Source organism: Malus sylvestris, chromosome 5 (genome assembly GCF_916048215.2).
Source record: "Malus sylvestris chromosome 5, drMalSylv7.2, whole genome shotgun sequence".
Taxonomy (NCBI): domain Eukaryota; kingdom Viridiplantae; phylum Streptophyta; class Magnoliopsida; order Rosales; family Rosaceae; genus Malus; species Malus sylvestris.
The window spans coordinates 17240061-17257597 of record NC_062264.1 but is presented as its reverse complement, the minus strand read 5'-3'; the positions used below and the strand labels follow the sequence as shown (position 1 = coordinate 17257597).

At 35.5% G+C, this 17537-nt stretch overlaps 1 protein-coding gene across 1 annotated transcript; it reads right to left on the bottom strand.

Annotated features, from left to right (window-relative positions):
• Positions 1–11406: 11406 nt before the first annotated feature.
• Positions 11407–13040, bottom strand: LOC126624175 (caffeoyl-CoA O-methyltransferase). Its single transcript, XM_050293210.1, has 5 exons — positions 12831–13040; positions 12550–12629; positions 12269–12413; positions 12040–12171; positions 11407–11862 (listed from the first exon to the last, which is right to left on the bottom strand). Exons 1-5 carry the CDS (start codon positions 12921–12923, stop codon positions 11569–11571), a joined length of 744 nt encoding a protein of 247 aa, XP_050149167.1. The 5' UTR covers positions 12924–13040; the 3' UTR covers positions 11407–11568.
• Between the last annotated feature and the right edge of the window lie 4497 nt (positions 13041–17537).

The window sequence follows — 17537 nt, the reverse complement described above, 5'->3', positions numbered from 1 at the left end:
AACATGAAGCATTCTAAGGCAAGGAATGTAATTGAACGCTGTTTTGGCTTGCTAAAAGGAAGGCGGTCGATACTAAGGAGTCCATCTTTCTATCCAATAAGGACACAAGGTTGAATAATTACCGCTTGTTGCCTACTACACAATCTTATTAGGCAAGAGATGTCTGTAGATCCAATGGAGAATTTGCCAATAATAGAAGATGGACAAAATACAGAAGAAGGTGAATATGTTGGTACTGTTGAAACATCTGACTAGTGGACTGCAAAGACGAATGCCATGGCTCAAGAAATGTATAATGAGTGGAGAGCAATTAGGAACCATCAACTGAACTAGCTATATGTGTTAATGATAACATTTTATTTTAGTATTCCTTTTTATCATGCATTTGTTGGATATTAGCAAAATGATTAGATTGCTCATTAGTGAATGTTAAAACTTTTTTATTGATTGGATGGTATGCAAATTAATTGGATATTATGCAAATTTATTGGATATTATGCAAATTGATTATTTGTATTGTATTTTAGTACATTCAAATATTTTTTGTTTAGGTATGGATAACGACAATATTTTGAATGCTACTCAAGAGCCAAAAGGAAGAAGGCGTAAATGGGAAGCATTTGAGGAAGAAGTATTACTATCCGTTCTTGAGGATTTTGTTGCTCGGAAGCAACGGTGTGCCACCGGTGCTTTCAAAGAAGGTACTTTGATTGAAATAGCGAAAGCTGTCAATGTTTTATGTCCTCATTCCAATATAAAGGCAACTCCACATATTGAGTCAAAGTTGAAGAAATGAAAAACCCATATAGTATGGTCGTTGACATGATAAACACAAGTGGATTTGCATGGAATGATGTCAAAAAGTGCATTGAAGTTGACAGTGATGACGCATGGCAAACTTATGTGCAGGTTCATATCCTATATTATTTATACATTAGTTATATTCTTGCTGCTATATTTGTTACGCATGCTAAATTTTAGTTTTGCTATGTTGATATAATCTTAGAAAAATAAAGAAGCTGATGGATGGAGAAGCAAACCTTTAACACTGTATAATAGATTTGCATATATATTTGAAAAAGATCGGGCTACAGGTAATGTAGGCGAAACCCCTGCTGAAATGGTGGAGGAACAAAGTCATGATCAAGTTGGTGCAAGTGATATTCGAGGTGAAAATTTTGTTTCTTCAATGAACCAACAAAGCCAACAAAGCACCCCATCTGAAAATAGCCAAAGAAAGAGGAAAAGAGATGTGGGAAGTTCAAGTGATGGAACCAAGGCAATTATCAGTGGACTGAAATATTTTTATGTTGAAATTGGGAAGAGGATGCAAATGGTAACTGAAGCTTTAGTTCAAGGAACTGCAAATCATAGTGACATAGCTAACGAACTTGAAGCAATGGGTCTTTCTCCTATGGATCAAATTGATGCATTGTCTCTTATTTTGGAAAAACCACAAAATGTGGGAGTGTTCAGGGCAATCAAATCGGAACTCAAGAAAGTGTTCGTCCAAAGGCTTTTAAGCGACAAAGCAAGCGGATGAGTTTATTATGTGGTGCCTTTTGACATGGATGTATTTTATTAATCGTACAATCTTATGTTATGTCTTATAACTTAGCTTTGCACTATAAAGTATTTTGGCTAATGTTAACTAGGATTTTGTAAATTATGGAGATTTACTTTGGAATGCTATACTATAGTTCACTAGCTTTTTGTAAAATATCATGGATGAAAGTTTAGTGAATGATGTTTTAAGAGTCAATCAATGGCAAAGATTGACTTGTCACAAGTATCTTCTTATGTACTTGTATTTGTTGAAGTTGCATGTATTGGGCACTATTCTTTTTCTTCTTTTGGGTGATAGAGTTTAAACCAAGCTACATTTGCAAATTAAACTCAAGTATTTATAAATAGTATGTCCCAACTATAGTATGTCTCAATTCTATTAGCAGGTAATAAAAACAAAACAATTGTCCTCTTTTTTTAAGATTCATAATATACATGGCAAAAATATGCTCCAATTAACCCATATCATGAGATTTGTAGCATTACTCTATTACACAATGGAAAAAATTTGTAGTCCTAGTCTAAGCAAACACAAATGTGGTGAACAATATTGTTTTTATTATCCTGCTTCTTAGTCCGACACTGCACCAAACGCTTCACTAAGTTAGTTCAGCTTAGTCTAGTCTAAGCCAGTCCAGCTTAGTCCTTACAGCTAGTCCAGTCCGAGACAGTCCGGCGCAACAAACGCACCCTAAAAGTTAAAATACCATCCTGAGTAGGATGGATATTGCATAACTACAAGAATTAAAATTCTTGCATTTACTGGAGTAGATGTTAGAACCACCAAAGATCCCTTGATAGTCACAGAAAATCAGGGTTTAATAAAACCTTGGTTTTTCTCAACATAATAACCTTTTGCTATAAAACCCTTATAGTTTTTAAAATCATTCTGCGTATAAGTATGAATCAAGTACCGTATAAAACAATTATTTTCAAGAATACGTTAAATCATAAAATCTCAACAACACTAAATAATATACTTTGTTCATTAAAATAGGCAGACACACAAGTCCATACAGAAAGTAGCTACATGAAACAGGCTAAGTGTAATAATTTTCACTCTAGTACTACATACACGTGAAGATGACGCTATGCGTATCACATACAAGTCCTAGTTAATGCAAACCAGTACAGGCTAACATCTACAATGGATCCAAGGTGAGTGTAACGGTGTGATATAAACATACACATGAAGTTGGTCCTGGCCCAGACGAGTACTATATATACCAATGTAAACATGCATGATGAGCAGATAAAATATCACGACAAAAAACCCATTTCCAAATGAAAAAATTTGTCTGGCCAAATATCATTTTGTCGCCTATAATTTTGGCCGACAAAATTCCATCGGGCAAAGTTTGTTGATGAGTTAATTCCATATTATATATTGGTATATATTGGTGTCTATTAATCATAAATCATAAAATATACCTTTGCGCGACGAAACCTGGGTGGTTCGTCACTTAAAGGTTGCTATTTTACGCGCCAAGTTTTCTTCTTAGATCAAAAACTTGACCCGACAACAAAGCTTTGCATGTCAAACTCTATTCGTGGGGCAAAAGCCTCTGTAGAAACCAAAACATTGACCCTTTTTACCTGACAAACCTTTTATTTCGTTGGTTAAAGGTTAATTGCCCCACGAAATACAGTTCGTCTGGCAAATGGTAATTCCTTGTAGTATATGTAGGATCATGTCATAACAGATGCATAAATCTCTTCTTTTTTGTTTTCAAAAAATGGGGATTAGTTGTGCGACCCACTCCACATTGAACTTTAATGATATGAACCATTTATTTTGTAAGTCACAATTCATAGATCATCCTTGCAAAAATTTAATTCAATCCGTCATTATTTGCCTATTTAATTATCACAATGAAATTTCAAAGTTTCATAGAAAACAAAGTGTTCATCTATTTTTTTGAACTTAATTAGATGCCTCAAATATTATTGATTTGGCTAATATTTTGGAAGCATGATTTATGAGGTGCAACCTGAAAAATAAACAATCCAGATCATTAGAGTTCGATGTGGTATGGGCCTCACAACTAATCCCCATTTTTATAAAAAAATTAAAAAAGATCCCTTCCCTTAAAGGCCTCCTACACACACAAACACACACACACACACTCACGCACACACTCACACATACACACTTTAAAAGAAAGCTCAGTCACTGATAGGTAGTCAAGTCGTAGCCGCCTTGCCTTGCTTGGCCTCTAAACTTCTTAGGTAAATTTCTCAAGAAAAATTACTATACTAACCATTAAACTACACAAAGTTTGGAAACACAAAGTAAAAGACTTAAAAATTCCCTTCGTTTACTCAAAATGGGAGTTGAAAGTGTTAAAAAGAGCGCCCAAGTGCCGCTATGTGCCACCACACGCCGGCCAAAGCTGCCACACTTCGACCACTAGCGATCATCATCTGCATGCGCTGGGTGAAATACTCTATTGCTGGACGGAATATTTCGTTAAAGTTTACAATGTTACCTGACACCGTTAAGAATATCCTTCAAAATTCATGGAATGTTGTCTTTTCCTCCAATGAGCTGGTTGCAAGCACTGCCGTCTGTGTCACAAAAAACTGGGAAATTTTGCCAAAATTTTTTCACAACATAGTGATTTCCAAAAATTCAACCAAAATTCACGAAAACACTACCTAGAGTAATTTGGGGGGCGTATTGAAAATCACTTTAGTTTAGCCAAAAGTGGCTGGAAAGCCTCGAATAGGCTAGGAAATTCTTGGCTCGAAATTCAAAGTTTTGAACCCGCTTAGGCCATCTCCAACCGAGGGCTGATCAGAGGGCTCGTTTTAGCCCACCAGGACATTAATATTTTAATGAACAGTACATGGTCATATTTTCCTCCATCTCCAACTGAGGGCCATATGGCTCGTTTTAACCCTGTCACAAAAAACCATCTCTCACCAAGGGCCAAAGGGCCATAGGGCCAAACATAATTTATTATTTAAAAATTACAACTTAAATTCAAATCCAACGGCTAAGTGATGTCAGCATGAAATTAAAGTTATAGGAAAAAATGGAATTTAAAAAATATATATGAAACAAATTTAGTAAAATAGAAGTTATAGGAAAAAAATAGAATTTAAAAAAACATATATGAAACAAATGTAGTAAAATAGAAGTTATAGGAAAAAAATAGAATTTAAAAAAATATATATGAAACAAATTTAGTAAAATAGAAGTTATAGGAAAAAAATAGAATTTAAAAAAATATATATGAAACAAATTTTGTAAAATAGAAGTTATAGGAAAAAACAATAGAATTTTAAAAAAATATATGAAACAAATTTTGTGAAATAGAAGTTATAGGAAAAAAATGGAATTTAAAAAACAATATGAAACAATTTTTGTAAAATAGAAGTTATAGGAAGTTATAGAAAAAAATAGAATTTAAAAATAGAAGTTATAAGAAAAATATTGTAAATAAAAAAAATTCAAAAATAACAGCTAGCTGACGTCAGCTAGCCGTTATATTCAAAAAAATTCCTACTATTAGTGTCGGTTATAACCGAAACTATTACTCTTAATCCTGTCGGTTATATCTGATAGGAAATCCAACAGTTTTAAGCGGCCAGCCCTTTGGCCCTTTGGCCCTTTCAGATTCCGTGGGGCCCATGAGCCCTCTGGCCTAGCCCTCGATTGGAGACAGTTTTTAGGCTATTTTCGGCCCTCTGACCCTCTGGACCCTTTGGTTGGAGATGGCCTCAGATTCAAACACGGGTTGCTCAAAACTGAGCCCAATTTCAAAAAATCGTGTCCATTGCCAAAAAAATGTAAACGAGAAAATCGTCTTCGATATGCGTCAAAAGTTTGCCACTTTCAACAAAATATACATAAATTGAAATTACTCAACACAAGGAAGAGACCAATGGTGATCAAAAGCCTTACCTTCGTCAGAAATGCTGAAAACTTACCGGGAAAGTGGGCTCGCATCAAAGTCATTTGTTCCTAGGTTTGTTTTTCATGAAACAAAACTAAAGGGCGAGTTCGTGGTGATGAGAAGAAGAAGATGGTGGTTAGTTTTAAATGTCCCACATCAGTGGGGTAAAGGAAACCCAATGGGTTTAAATAGTGTTACCCTACTCTAACTAATACCGAGACCTTTTGTGGTAAAATCCCACACCTGACGGATGGGTAGGTGGTAAAGTTGGGGACAGTATCGGTGTCATTAGAGTGGGGTGGGTGACACACCCCGACCCCAATCGAGACATGCTGGCTGTCACGTGAGGGTGGCGTAGCCATGTGCACTGTGCGGAAGTGAACGTGATATAAAAAATACGGATAAATAAAAACCAACTATCTAATTTACACTCGGCTAGCATATCAGTGCGAGTGAAGATGTTTAAAGTGCAGGTACACACACAACCAAAGCGTAGGTATCAGAATGCAGTCCAGAAGTCTAGTTACTACTTATACAGATCATAAAGGAAACCCTACACTGATGGATGTCTGTCAAAACCGTCGTGGAGTCCTCGTGAGCCACCAGCAAGAACTTCTATCTAGAACCTGGAGGGGCGCAAAACAGAAAATGTGAGTGGGCAAAAACAAAACTTTTCAAAACAATTTATCTTTCCAAAAATAATAACCCCTCACCGTAAAACCCGTATAATTTCCCAGAAAATAGTACTACGTATGTATATAAGAACCATGCTTGAGAGTAGCAAAACCCACATGTATGACATGTCAATCATCTCCACCATGCGTAAGTAAGCCAAGTGAAATGAATCAATATAAAATGACATATCAGCCGAAGTCACCTAACGTGACCTGTACGGCTAAGTCTATAATTCATCAGTCAAGTCCTGCACACAAGTCGGAACCACCTAATGTGGTCTATACGACATGCTAGGTGTAGATAAATACGCTCAAGTGCTACGATCACGTAAAGGTTGTGCGAAGTATCGCAAGTCACCTACGAGTCGGAACCACCTAATGGGGTCTGTACGATAGGCTGGCACCTGCCTTGGATCCAAGGTGAGCGTGTGGTGCTGGAGGTGAATGATCACATGAAGGCTAAACCCTGGCCTCGGGCGGAGCACTAACATCGAGGTGCAGGACAATGAATGCTACGCACAACAATTCATCAGTAACTACAATGTAATCATATCAACAATGTGTATTCACCTGAACTTACCTTGGCCTCCGCAATAGCATGCAATATTATGCAAAGCTATACTAAATCATATGCTAAAATATAAAGCAAATATGACATGGCATTTTAAAATGTAAAAACCATTTAAAACTATTTATGGGAAAACGTAAAGCATATATATGTATATATAGAAAATCAAAAACCCACTCACTGGTATGTAGCTGGGTCGTAACCCCCTAGTTTCGCCTGCTTGCGCTCGTCCTCCCGAAACGTCTCACTATATGTGAAACCACTATTTTAACATCAATTTTAAGCACATAATCAAAACCGTGTAATAATTTCTCATATGTTGCTCGATTAAGGTGTTTGAATATACCATCGTGGCCTACTCAACACCATGAGTCCGACATCCCAAGAGCCCTTACGCGCCGGCCACGCGCAAGCACGTGCTTGGCACACGGACAGAATCCCTAACGGCGTTAAGGAATATTCTGTTGAATAGCAGCATATACCGTTAACTTTACTTGACACCGTTAGTACGCCATTAGTACATTCTGTCAAAGTTGACAGAATATTCCTGGTCTTCTCCTGTGGTATTCACCGAAGCCGCCACCGGCCGTCTTCTGCGTCGCCAGAAACTGGAAAAACTTAAAAATTGAATATCTTTCTCAAAACTCAACCAAATTCCATGAATCTTATATGGATTTAAAGCTCTCAACAAGGAGAACACATCCATACCTGATTGGAGTCTTAAAACTAACAGAAAACGGTCAAAATAAGCTTTGATACCTCTGGCAAAAATGGAACTTCTCGAAACCCGTATATCCCGATGGCAACTTTGACCCAAAACTTCTCTATGCTCTATGCGTAGTTGTTTAGAAGTTTCCTTACGCTTTAAAACCTAATGAAACAACCATGATCACACTTGAGGAACTGTACCTCCTGCCTGAGCTTACAGGTTTCCCAGGTTTCCCAGGTTTCTGGGTTTATTCCTTGACCTATGGGTATGAATGAACTCGTAACCTAACAAGGAATACGATGGTGGTGTCCAAATGGTCAATCCGTGTCAATTAGGTTAAGGTTGTAGGTATGAGTCTCTCGGTTGTACGGACGAGAGAGAAACGTTGAGAAGAAATGAGAGAGAATGAGGGTTACGTATGAGTGTATGGGTGTGTGAGCTTGTGATTGTCCAACAAGGATAGAAAAAGAAGGGATTTTTAGGTATGTGCACATCTGGATTGGGCAAGGGAAAGAATGGGTGTGCAATTGGTTTCCAAAAACAATTTAAGCCCAAATGTTAATTGGACCAAACAAGATGGGAACCTAAATGATTGACTTAGAATTGTGTTTCCTTATTATGGCCCAGTTACATTCTAACGTTCGTAACTTTCTCGTTACCACTCTGATTCGAGCCTAACTCCCGTCAATGGCCTCGTGACGACGCGTAGAATTAAATCACATCAGCTAGAAAAATAATGTGAAACAATATACATACGTCCACGTCACTAAGCCTCAAGGGCATAATCATCATTTCCACACATTTAAGGATAAAGTCTATATATTAATTTGGGACGGGTTGTCACAGCGAGCCCAACGATCTAAAAATCCAATATGGTATCAGAGCCACGATGTGGGCTTGTGCAAGCCAATGAGCTTGTGTGCATGCCAACGAGCTTGTCACCCATAAGGAAACAAGTTTGAACTCTTAATATAGAGACGATCGCTGAGTTCCATTGAAAACAAGTGGGCCTAACGTGAGCCAACCTCTTAGTTTCAATTACCGATGTGGATCTTCACATGTGAACCACTAAATGAGGTGGGGGAGTGTTAAATGTCCCACATTTGTGGGATAAAAGGAAACCCAATGGGTTTAAATAGTATTACCCTACTCTAACTAATACCGAAGCCTTTTGTGGTAAAACCCCACACCTGACGGATTGGGCAGGTGGTAAAGTTGGGGATAGTATCGGTGTCGTTGGAGTGGGGTGGGCCCGACGATCTAAAAATCCAACAGTCGTGTGGCTCTGTTTGTCAAACAATTTGGTGGTGTTGACTTATGAGGTTCGGGGAAAAAAACGAGAGAGAGAAAGAGAGAAAATCAGGGAAGAGAGAGATTGTGTTTGTCGATGGGATGATTTCTTGAAAGGAAAATGTTTGTTTAAATACAAGTACACCCTAACAAAATGACAACGGGATATTTTCCTAAATAGAAAATAAATATTTTCCAAAACAGTCCCATGAGGAAAATTATTATTTTGCCTCTGATGTTCCGTACTTGTAAAATCTTCATTTTAGCTCTAAATTATGTCCTGCTTACGCTGACGCGTTCGTAGTAACGAGTACTACAAGAATATGGAAAGAAATGAAACAAAATATGAAATGAGCTCAAAAGTCGACGTAGGATTCAACTTAGCCCAACAGAGGCATTTTTGTTAATTTACAAATTCAGGAAAGAATTTACAACAAAGTTAGGGTTGGGTCTTCACATTTAGGGAGGTTATTACTTAACAGAGGTGTAGCTAAAAAATATTATTTTTTGATGTATTATCCTTAATAAGTGTTGCATTTCCAAAATAGAATTCCTTAGGCATCAAGTATTTTATTTCTCGCACATATATTCTTTCTTTACTTGTACTCCAAGACCTTGTTGCTTGATGGCCAAAGCCCAGTTCTACATATAAAGTGGGTTGAATACCTTTCATATTTCCCTCATCAAATCAGCCTTGCCACCCAAGATCAATATGAAAAATTAACTATCTGAAAATATTCGTGTTGAATTGTGCAAAAAGAAAGCATCAAACCTGTAAGCAGCAAAATTATAATTATATGAAGGTGTGTTTCTTTTAGATGGGACAAAGAAAAATTATAATTTGTTACAATATGGATTTTATTCCTATACATAACTAGTCCAAAGTTGGGACTGGAATAAAAAAAAATTATGATTTTAAGAATGTTAATCATTTATAGAGTATTACTTTAGAAAGATCTATTTATATTTTCCAGCCAATTGATGTGTTTTTTGGTTAACCAACATATCTCATTGAAGATGCTCTAAAGATACGCACCAAAAAACAAGGACAAGCTTTTGATTGAAGGATTTCTGTTTAGGGTTTTCTGGTGGAGCTTAGAGCCAAGATTTCCATCTCTGCAATGGTGATCCAACAAGCGTAATCAGTAACACTATTGACATATATAATTAGAGTAATACTATAGACATTAATTTTTTTCACTAAGTTTTCGATTCAAATTAAATAGTATGCTAGCTTGTTATTTATTCAAATCTAAATCCACTTCGAGTTATTTCCAACAAATAAGCCTCTAACCATGTGTACAACAACATTAATTTGGAATTTTCGGTGAATAAACTTGATGAAAAATATCGGTGCCTCTTATACTATTGACTTTTTATTCTAACATAAACATAAATTAGATTAAAGTGGTTCACCAACCAAGTCTCAACTTAAAGGAATTATAGAGAACTTAAAAGTAAAAAAAAAGTGAAAAATGGTTGGTGAGTTGGTGACTTAGTGGATGGGGCCCCGCCATGAATATTATTCTACCAATATTAGATGACCATTCTTGACCACTCCCATCTATAATAAAAATAAATAAAAATAAAAACACGAAAGAATCTTTATTGATTATTAAAAAAACATACCGTTCTCAAAAAGGACATTCTGAAATAAATCAAGACTCTCCTCAAACCAACAACTGAAAAAAAAATAAGGCCAATTGGACCATTCGATGAACTGCTACATTGGCGGATTTACATACATGATAGACTTTAGAATCAACAAAGTGTCGAAAGCTAGTTTTAGTGGAATTTGATCCTCTCCTGAGCACAAGCTCAGGATGATGTGTGCCGCTAGTTTTGTTCCAAGGCCAAAGAGACACCATCTCTAGCTGCTGCTACTCCAACCATCTTCGAGGAAGTAACGTTGGGTATCTTCACCACTTTGTTAACATCAAATTAATTGATTAAAAATCATTAGCATTATCATTGTCAAATTTTAGGGGATGCCAGATTCTGACATTGTTAAACTAGAAGAATTATTAAGACGCGTCGAGTGGCTGTCATTTTTTTTTATTCATTTTATTTAATTTACAGTTCCTGCAACTTTCAACAAATATATAGCACCAAATGGATATGGACAAATAGAAAAGGAGATGACAAAATGTGTCATTTTCTTACAGCCCTCTCTAGTATGTAGCAGTTAATCTCTTCAATTATCTTTTTCATTTTTGTAAAAGTATGTATACCCACCTACATTGTACCAAATTTGAATTCAAAACTTTCTTCAATCACATTTTGCTTACCATCTCAATTGATCTTTAGTTTTAGATATATACTCAAAATCTTGACGTGAACAATTTTTTTTTTTAAACAAATGATATTATCTACATTAAGGAATGGGAGAGTGGGTCATAGCTCATAATGGGCCAGTCATATTAATGTGCTTCAAATTCGTATTTGGTGAGAATTGAACCTAAAACCCCTTACTTACAAATGAAGAGAAATATCATTAGACCATAATATTAAGTGACTGAAGTGAACAAATTAAATTTGTGCTTTATATGTGTCCAGACAACTTAATATTTTTACTTGTTTTGGTCATACTTCACCAACCATCTTTTGTGTTTGTATGTTTACTTCAAAAGCAATTTATCCCAGAAAGAAATTTGATGTAATATATAATTATGCATGGCAATAAATTTTAACAAGCGATTTTGCTTTATAATATTTTTTTTCTTTTTGCCTTATTCTTCGACATGAACGTTAACGATGATCCATCCAAATACAAATACAAAGTAAATTAAGAAAAATGATAAAAAGAAACACATTTTTTCTTCATCATACATGATTGGGAGGCCAATTAGGGCTGGTGATTCATTTGATTCGACGGCAGAGAGTGATGCCATCACCGACGGGAAGCATGCAGATCTCGATCCTAGGATCAGCAGCGAGTGCCTTGTTGAGCTCGAGGACGAAGTCCCTGTAGTACCTGACGTACTTGCGCAGTGGGGCATCAGGGGGTGCGACCACAGAGCCATTCCATAGGGTGTTGTCGTAGCCGATCAAACCCCCAACCTTCACCAAATCAATCAGCCTCTTGTGGTAGTTGATGTAGTTGTCTTTGTCAGCATCCACGAAGATGAAATCGAATGACCCATGATTCTTCTTCTGCGATAGCACATTAATTGTGAGTCCCCAAGAATATGATCGAGGCTATATGTACGATGTACATTGTCTCGTCAAAACAAAGTATTTTAATTCTAACAATATAAACATGCTTCTGTAAAAAAAACGACATAACATGTAAGACCGCTGCTGAACAATTTTTGAGAATTAAGTATTTACATCTTCGACCAATAGGTCGAGCACCGGGAGGGCAGGGCCTTCTCTGAAGTCGATCTTGTGGGCAACCCCGGCCTTTTCTATGATCGGAAGACCCAATTCATAGTTTTCCTTGTTTATGTCCATGGCCAAGATCTGTGATCCCAAATCAATAAACAAAAACCATTATATCCAAATTTTTTATAAACATTTTTGGGTATTTTTTATTGAAGGTGAGGCTTTGAAAATATACCTTTCCATCATCAGGAATAGCAAGGGCGGTGGCCAGGAGGGAGTAGCCGGTGTAAACTCCAATTTCCATGGTGTTTTTGGCATTGATCAACTTGAGAAGCATGTTCAAGAATTGCCCTTCATCAGCTGATGTGGTCATGATGTTCCTATTTATTTTCCATTAAAAAAATCAAATTATAAACAAAAAATTAAGAAAATAATATCTGAAAATTAATCTCCTAAAAAAATCTGAATTTAGTTAATTAGGTTTAATTGATGAAAATTAAACCAAAATTCACAAACCATGGATGCTTTGCAGTCACTTCTCTGAGCTCCTTCATGGATTCAGGCTCCCTTGGGTACACACTTGTCTCCAATATATACTGCACAAAAATCAAAACCCAAAAACCAAAACATGAGCTTCATCATAAACCTTAATCACCTTCCAAATTTTGCAAATCTCGACGTAGCCAAGTTGACAAGGACAGCATGCCCTCGACACCCAAGTTTAAATTTTCTCATCGCAATATACTAGAATATCGCTTGAAACAAAACATCGCGTTCGAGATTATGAAAATATATACCTGGTAAAGAGCATCACTTTGGAGAAGGCTCTTGTGGCCAACCTCTTGGTGCCTCCCTGCCTGAGTTTGTTGCTCCTCTCCATTGCCTGCCATTGCTGCTCTGTGTTTTTTCTTTTTCTTCTCTTCTTTTACTTTGCTTTGGATTGCACCAGATTTTCTTCTCTTATATGCCTGAAAGGTTACACACAGGAAGATGAACCTGACTTGAAAGAGGAAAGAAGAAGGTATATATGGAATCGAGTCTCCGGTTTGAACCGGATGGTTGGTTAGACCTTCCACCAGAAACCGGTCCGGGGTTGGTGGGTGATTAGGCCCTCAGAATATGTGCGAGTTAAATGGGGCCCACTGATCTGGTAAACGGTATCATCATCGATGGAATAGGATCCTATCCGGATCCTCTTTATAGGGATTCAGAAGATCAATCAATCATGTTCGTTCATAGTACATCGTACGGTTATAAATTATTTTAAATTTTAAATTAAATATAAATAGTAACTAACGAAAGCTGACCACACGATATATAATGAACGAACACGATTAATTAATTCTTTGATTCCCACAAAAAAGATCCTTGTCCATCATCGATGTTGTAGGACTTATGGTGTTGTGGTTGGGTTTTGGTGACAGCATTATTTGTAATTATCACGTCATCGTTATTTTCCCTTCTATTGGTGGAATTTCGGCTAAAATTTTGCCAATATCATCATGTATCTTCCTACATTCACTAAGATTTTTCTTGAATTTCTTTACCAAATTTAGGGAATTAATATTGGGCACACAAGGCAAGTACTTTTTGTGCTTTTTCTTCACTTAAACGTAAAGGAAAAACTGTACGATGTGAAGTCTATAGTATGATATTATGTGTTTTAAGAGTGAGATGTCTTAGGTTTGAATCTCGTTGATGACAAACTTGATACCAAATTAGGTTGACTATTGTGTGGCTTAACCGAACTCCTCCTTCCCTCTTAGTAAAAATGTACTAAAAAAAAGAGTGTGTATTTAATTTCATAAAGAAAAATACTTGATTTCTTACACATAAAAAGTTATTGTTTATTTAGACAAATTTTTATTTGAAGCATGATAAATTTTTCTTATCGTAATTTTAACCATATATTTTTATTTGCCAAACTGTAATTTATATGTGTAAAAAATGACTCATTATGAAGAGTCAAACAGAAATCGGACATGATCATGCATCACCACCTTCTTTTTAAAAAAGGGCACCACTATCATTCCAACACGAAAAATAAGTTGGTGCGATTGGGATGAACTTGGCATTTAGGCGTGGCGGTAGGTGACCACCCCCTCCTCTCTTCCACTTTTGAACCTCCTTTGTCTTTTATTATTATTTTTTTAATAAAAAATAATAAAAAATTAACGAAAAGCTCTCAATACTGTTTACTTTAACGACAAAACATTTTTACACTAAAAAAATAATCCTGGTACTATTCATTTTACCCTTTATTTTGTCTTTATAGTTAAAACTCAAAGTTTTCAAGTCATTTTCATTGGTTTTTCTTAAAAAATATAACACTTTTTTTTAACAAACGATATTATTTACACTAAGAGATAAAAAAGTGGATTAAGTCTCAAAATAGGCTAGTAATAATATGTTTCAAATTTGTTTTTACTAATAATCAAACCTAAGACCTCTCATTTACAAACAAAGAGAAATATGACTAAATTGTATTACTAATAGAAACAAAACAAAAAAAGAAATAACATTTTAAATTACAGAGAAAAAAAAATGAACAATAATGTTCCATTAAAAAGTAGCACTATACTATCTTGATGATATATTTTATAATTGTAAATTCTAGTTTGACACATATACTAAAATAACTTATTATATTATAAAAACAAAAATGTATATATGCATATTAAACTATGTATAATGGACAAAAATGTGAAAATTCTAATTTCTAAAAGAAGGAGCCATGCATATAATTCTCCTAAAAAAAGTATCCTGACTATATGTATAAAGTCAAGGTATCTTTACCAATTAAGAGGATAAGGGGGTAATAGTTCTTTTTAAAGCCAATAAAACTTAGGAATGACAATGAGTTACAACAGTGATGGGTATGCCGTTATCATTTCCGTCTTCATACTCATAATTTTAAGGGGCTCTGTGAACATTAGTCCTTAAAAACGATTGGCTTTTTTTTTTTTTTTATAAAAGGTGTCAGATTACATGTTTTTTTTATTCTTTATAGTGTACGTTTATTAAATTTATATTCTATTTTTTTATTTAATGGGTATATTTATTTAATGTCTCCACACCAAAAAAAAAATTGATTTTATTAATAGAAGACAATAAAAAAAAATTAGTGACACATAAGAAAAATATGTAAATACATAAGTGTATATAAATGACTATATTGAAATGTATTAAATTGACTTCTTTGTACAAAAAATTTTGTACCCAATTGGATGTACCAAAATGTATGTACCAAATGTTTGTACTGAAAGATATGTCACAGAATGTAATATATCGAATTAATGCACCTAAACTTCAATACCTAAATGTATGTACCAAAATGTATTATAAAGAATAATGTACCTAGCTAAATGTCTGTATTAATGCGTATACCGAAATATATTAAATGAACTAGTGTACCTAAATGAAGAACATAAATTGTATCATAATATATTACATTGAAAAAATATTAGTTTATCTAAATATCTACAAGAAAATATGTCACGCCCCAATCTTGAGATACGTCCAGTATCGATATGTGACGTCACTGAGCAACTATTCCTCTATCATGCCCCACCTTCGAGACATGACCAAAACAAGTCGACGGTTTAGCAATGTAGTAATTTTTCCTTATCTCATACTGCATCTAACCTCTGTGTTAGACTGTCTTCATATCCTAAGATCTGATCAAGCCATTCGTAGTTTATCTTCTGTTAATCTCTGACATTCCTCATAGTATTTCCTAGCATAAAACATAAATTTCCAAATCACATAACAACCATATACCAATATAAATTTCCAAATTACATCACATGCTTTCCAACACCATTCCACCATCATGTCAAATGACACAACCCGACCCAAAATGTCCACCTGGATCCGAATCGAGCTGTGTTGGCTGACACACAGAAGGTGACGAAGCCATAAAGTGTAGTGAGGTGGAATATGTGAATAAATTTAAACCTAAAAGTACCTAAATGTAAGAGTGCACATGTAAGTAGGAGTGAACCCAATTCACACGTGATGTCAGAGCATAAGTAAAGTACAGTAAAGGTAGGATAAGAATTATACCGTTGAAGGTAATAACCTATACCAAAGTTTGCCAAGAATCCTCGTCAACACGAAAGCTCAGCTACTAAAACCTGAAGGGGCCAAAAACAATGATGAGTGGGCCTAAAAACAAAGCTTTATAAAAATCTTTTCGAAAACATAATAACCCCTCGCCGTAAAACAAGTATAATTTTCAAAATACACATACTACGTATAGTATGAAAATACTTACCGTAACCTATAATATCTCAAGAATTTAATACGTCACAATATTTTGTAAATAAATATTTATCATCTGGTAATCACATAATTTCGCATAAACAAACATAATATATCGAGTGCTCATCAACATATGCTGACACACGAGTTCATGCAGAGATGTTCTAACATGAACAGGATTAAGTGTAATAATGATATACGAGAGTACTACAATCATGTGAAGACTGGCGTCGCATACGAGTCCTAATTACCTATAGCAATTTAGTATAGGAGTGGCACCTACAATGGATCCAAAGTGAGCATACGGTGCGATGTGAACATACAAGTGAAGCCTAGCCTTGGCCTGGGCGAGTACAAACACCAGTGTAGCACACGATGAGCATATAATATAATTATGATCATATAATGGTAAATCAATAATTCCAGTCAACCATAATACTATCTATGGCCGCAAATATAATTAAAGCATCCCATAATAGTACACATACATGTGCATCCCACAGGATTCAGAATAATTTCATAATTCTCAACACTACGACCTTTCTTTTAAGCGTTAAACTAATTATGGAAATCACGTCGAAAAATTCTTTAAACTAGTATATATACTATATAAAAGAAAAGACCCACTCACCGATACCTGTGAAGTTATAGCCATTAAGACGAATAATTACGGATCGGCGATGCTAATCGTACTAAGCATAATAGAGACCCATTAGTAAAACTCAATTAAATGTTCAAATTTGGAGAAATGGATGGTGGATTCGGAATCAACGCATCGAAATATGTTAAGAAGGGTCCCCGACAAATTTCGTAAAAAGTCAACAAAAATTCAACGGTCAACCCTAAAAAGTCAACGAAGATGTCAAGCCGGTCAACTATGTTAAAACTTTAAAATTTCACTAAATGGATGTCAAAAACGAACTCGGGGCATCGAAATTAGCTCCAAAGAGTTTCCGAGAAAATTTCAAAAAAGTCAACAGAAGGAAATTCCAAAGAATTTGTCAAGGGATATTCCTGGAATATTTTATTTGATAAGTGGGCCAGGTCGGATCCCGAGTTAATGGGTCATGGGTCAAAGGTTTGGGCTGATTTTTGGGCTTGGGCCCTTTTTTTTCTCGAGTTGGCCGGACCCAATGGAAGAGAAGGCCAGAACTGGGCTTTTGGCTGAAAAATTTTTAACAGCTTTGATCAACTACAAATCTCCACTAAAACTAGTCATCCAAGAAATTAAATTGAAGCCC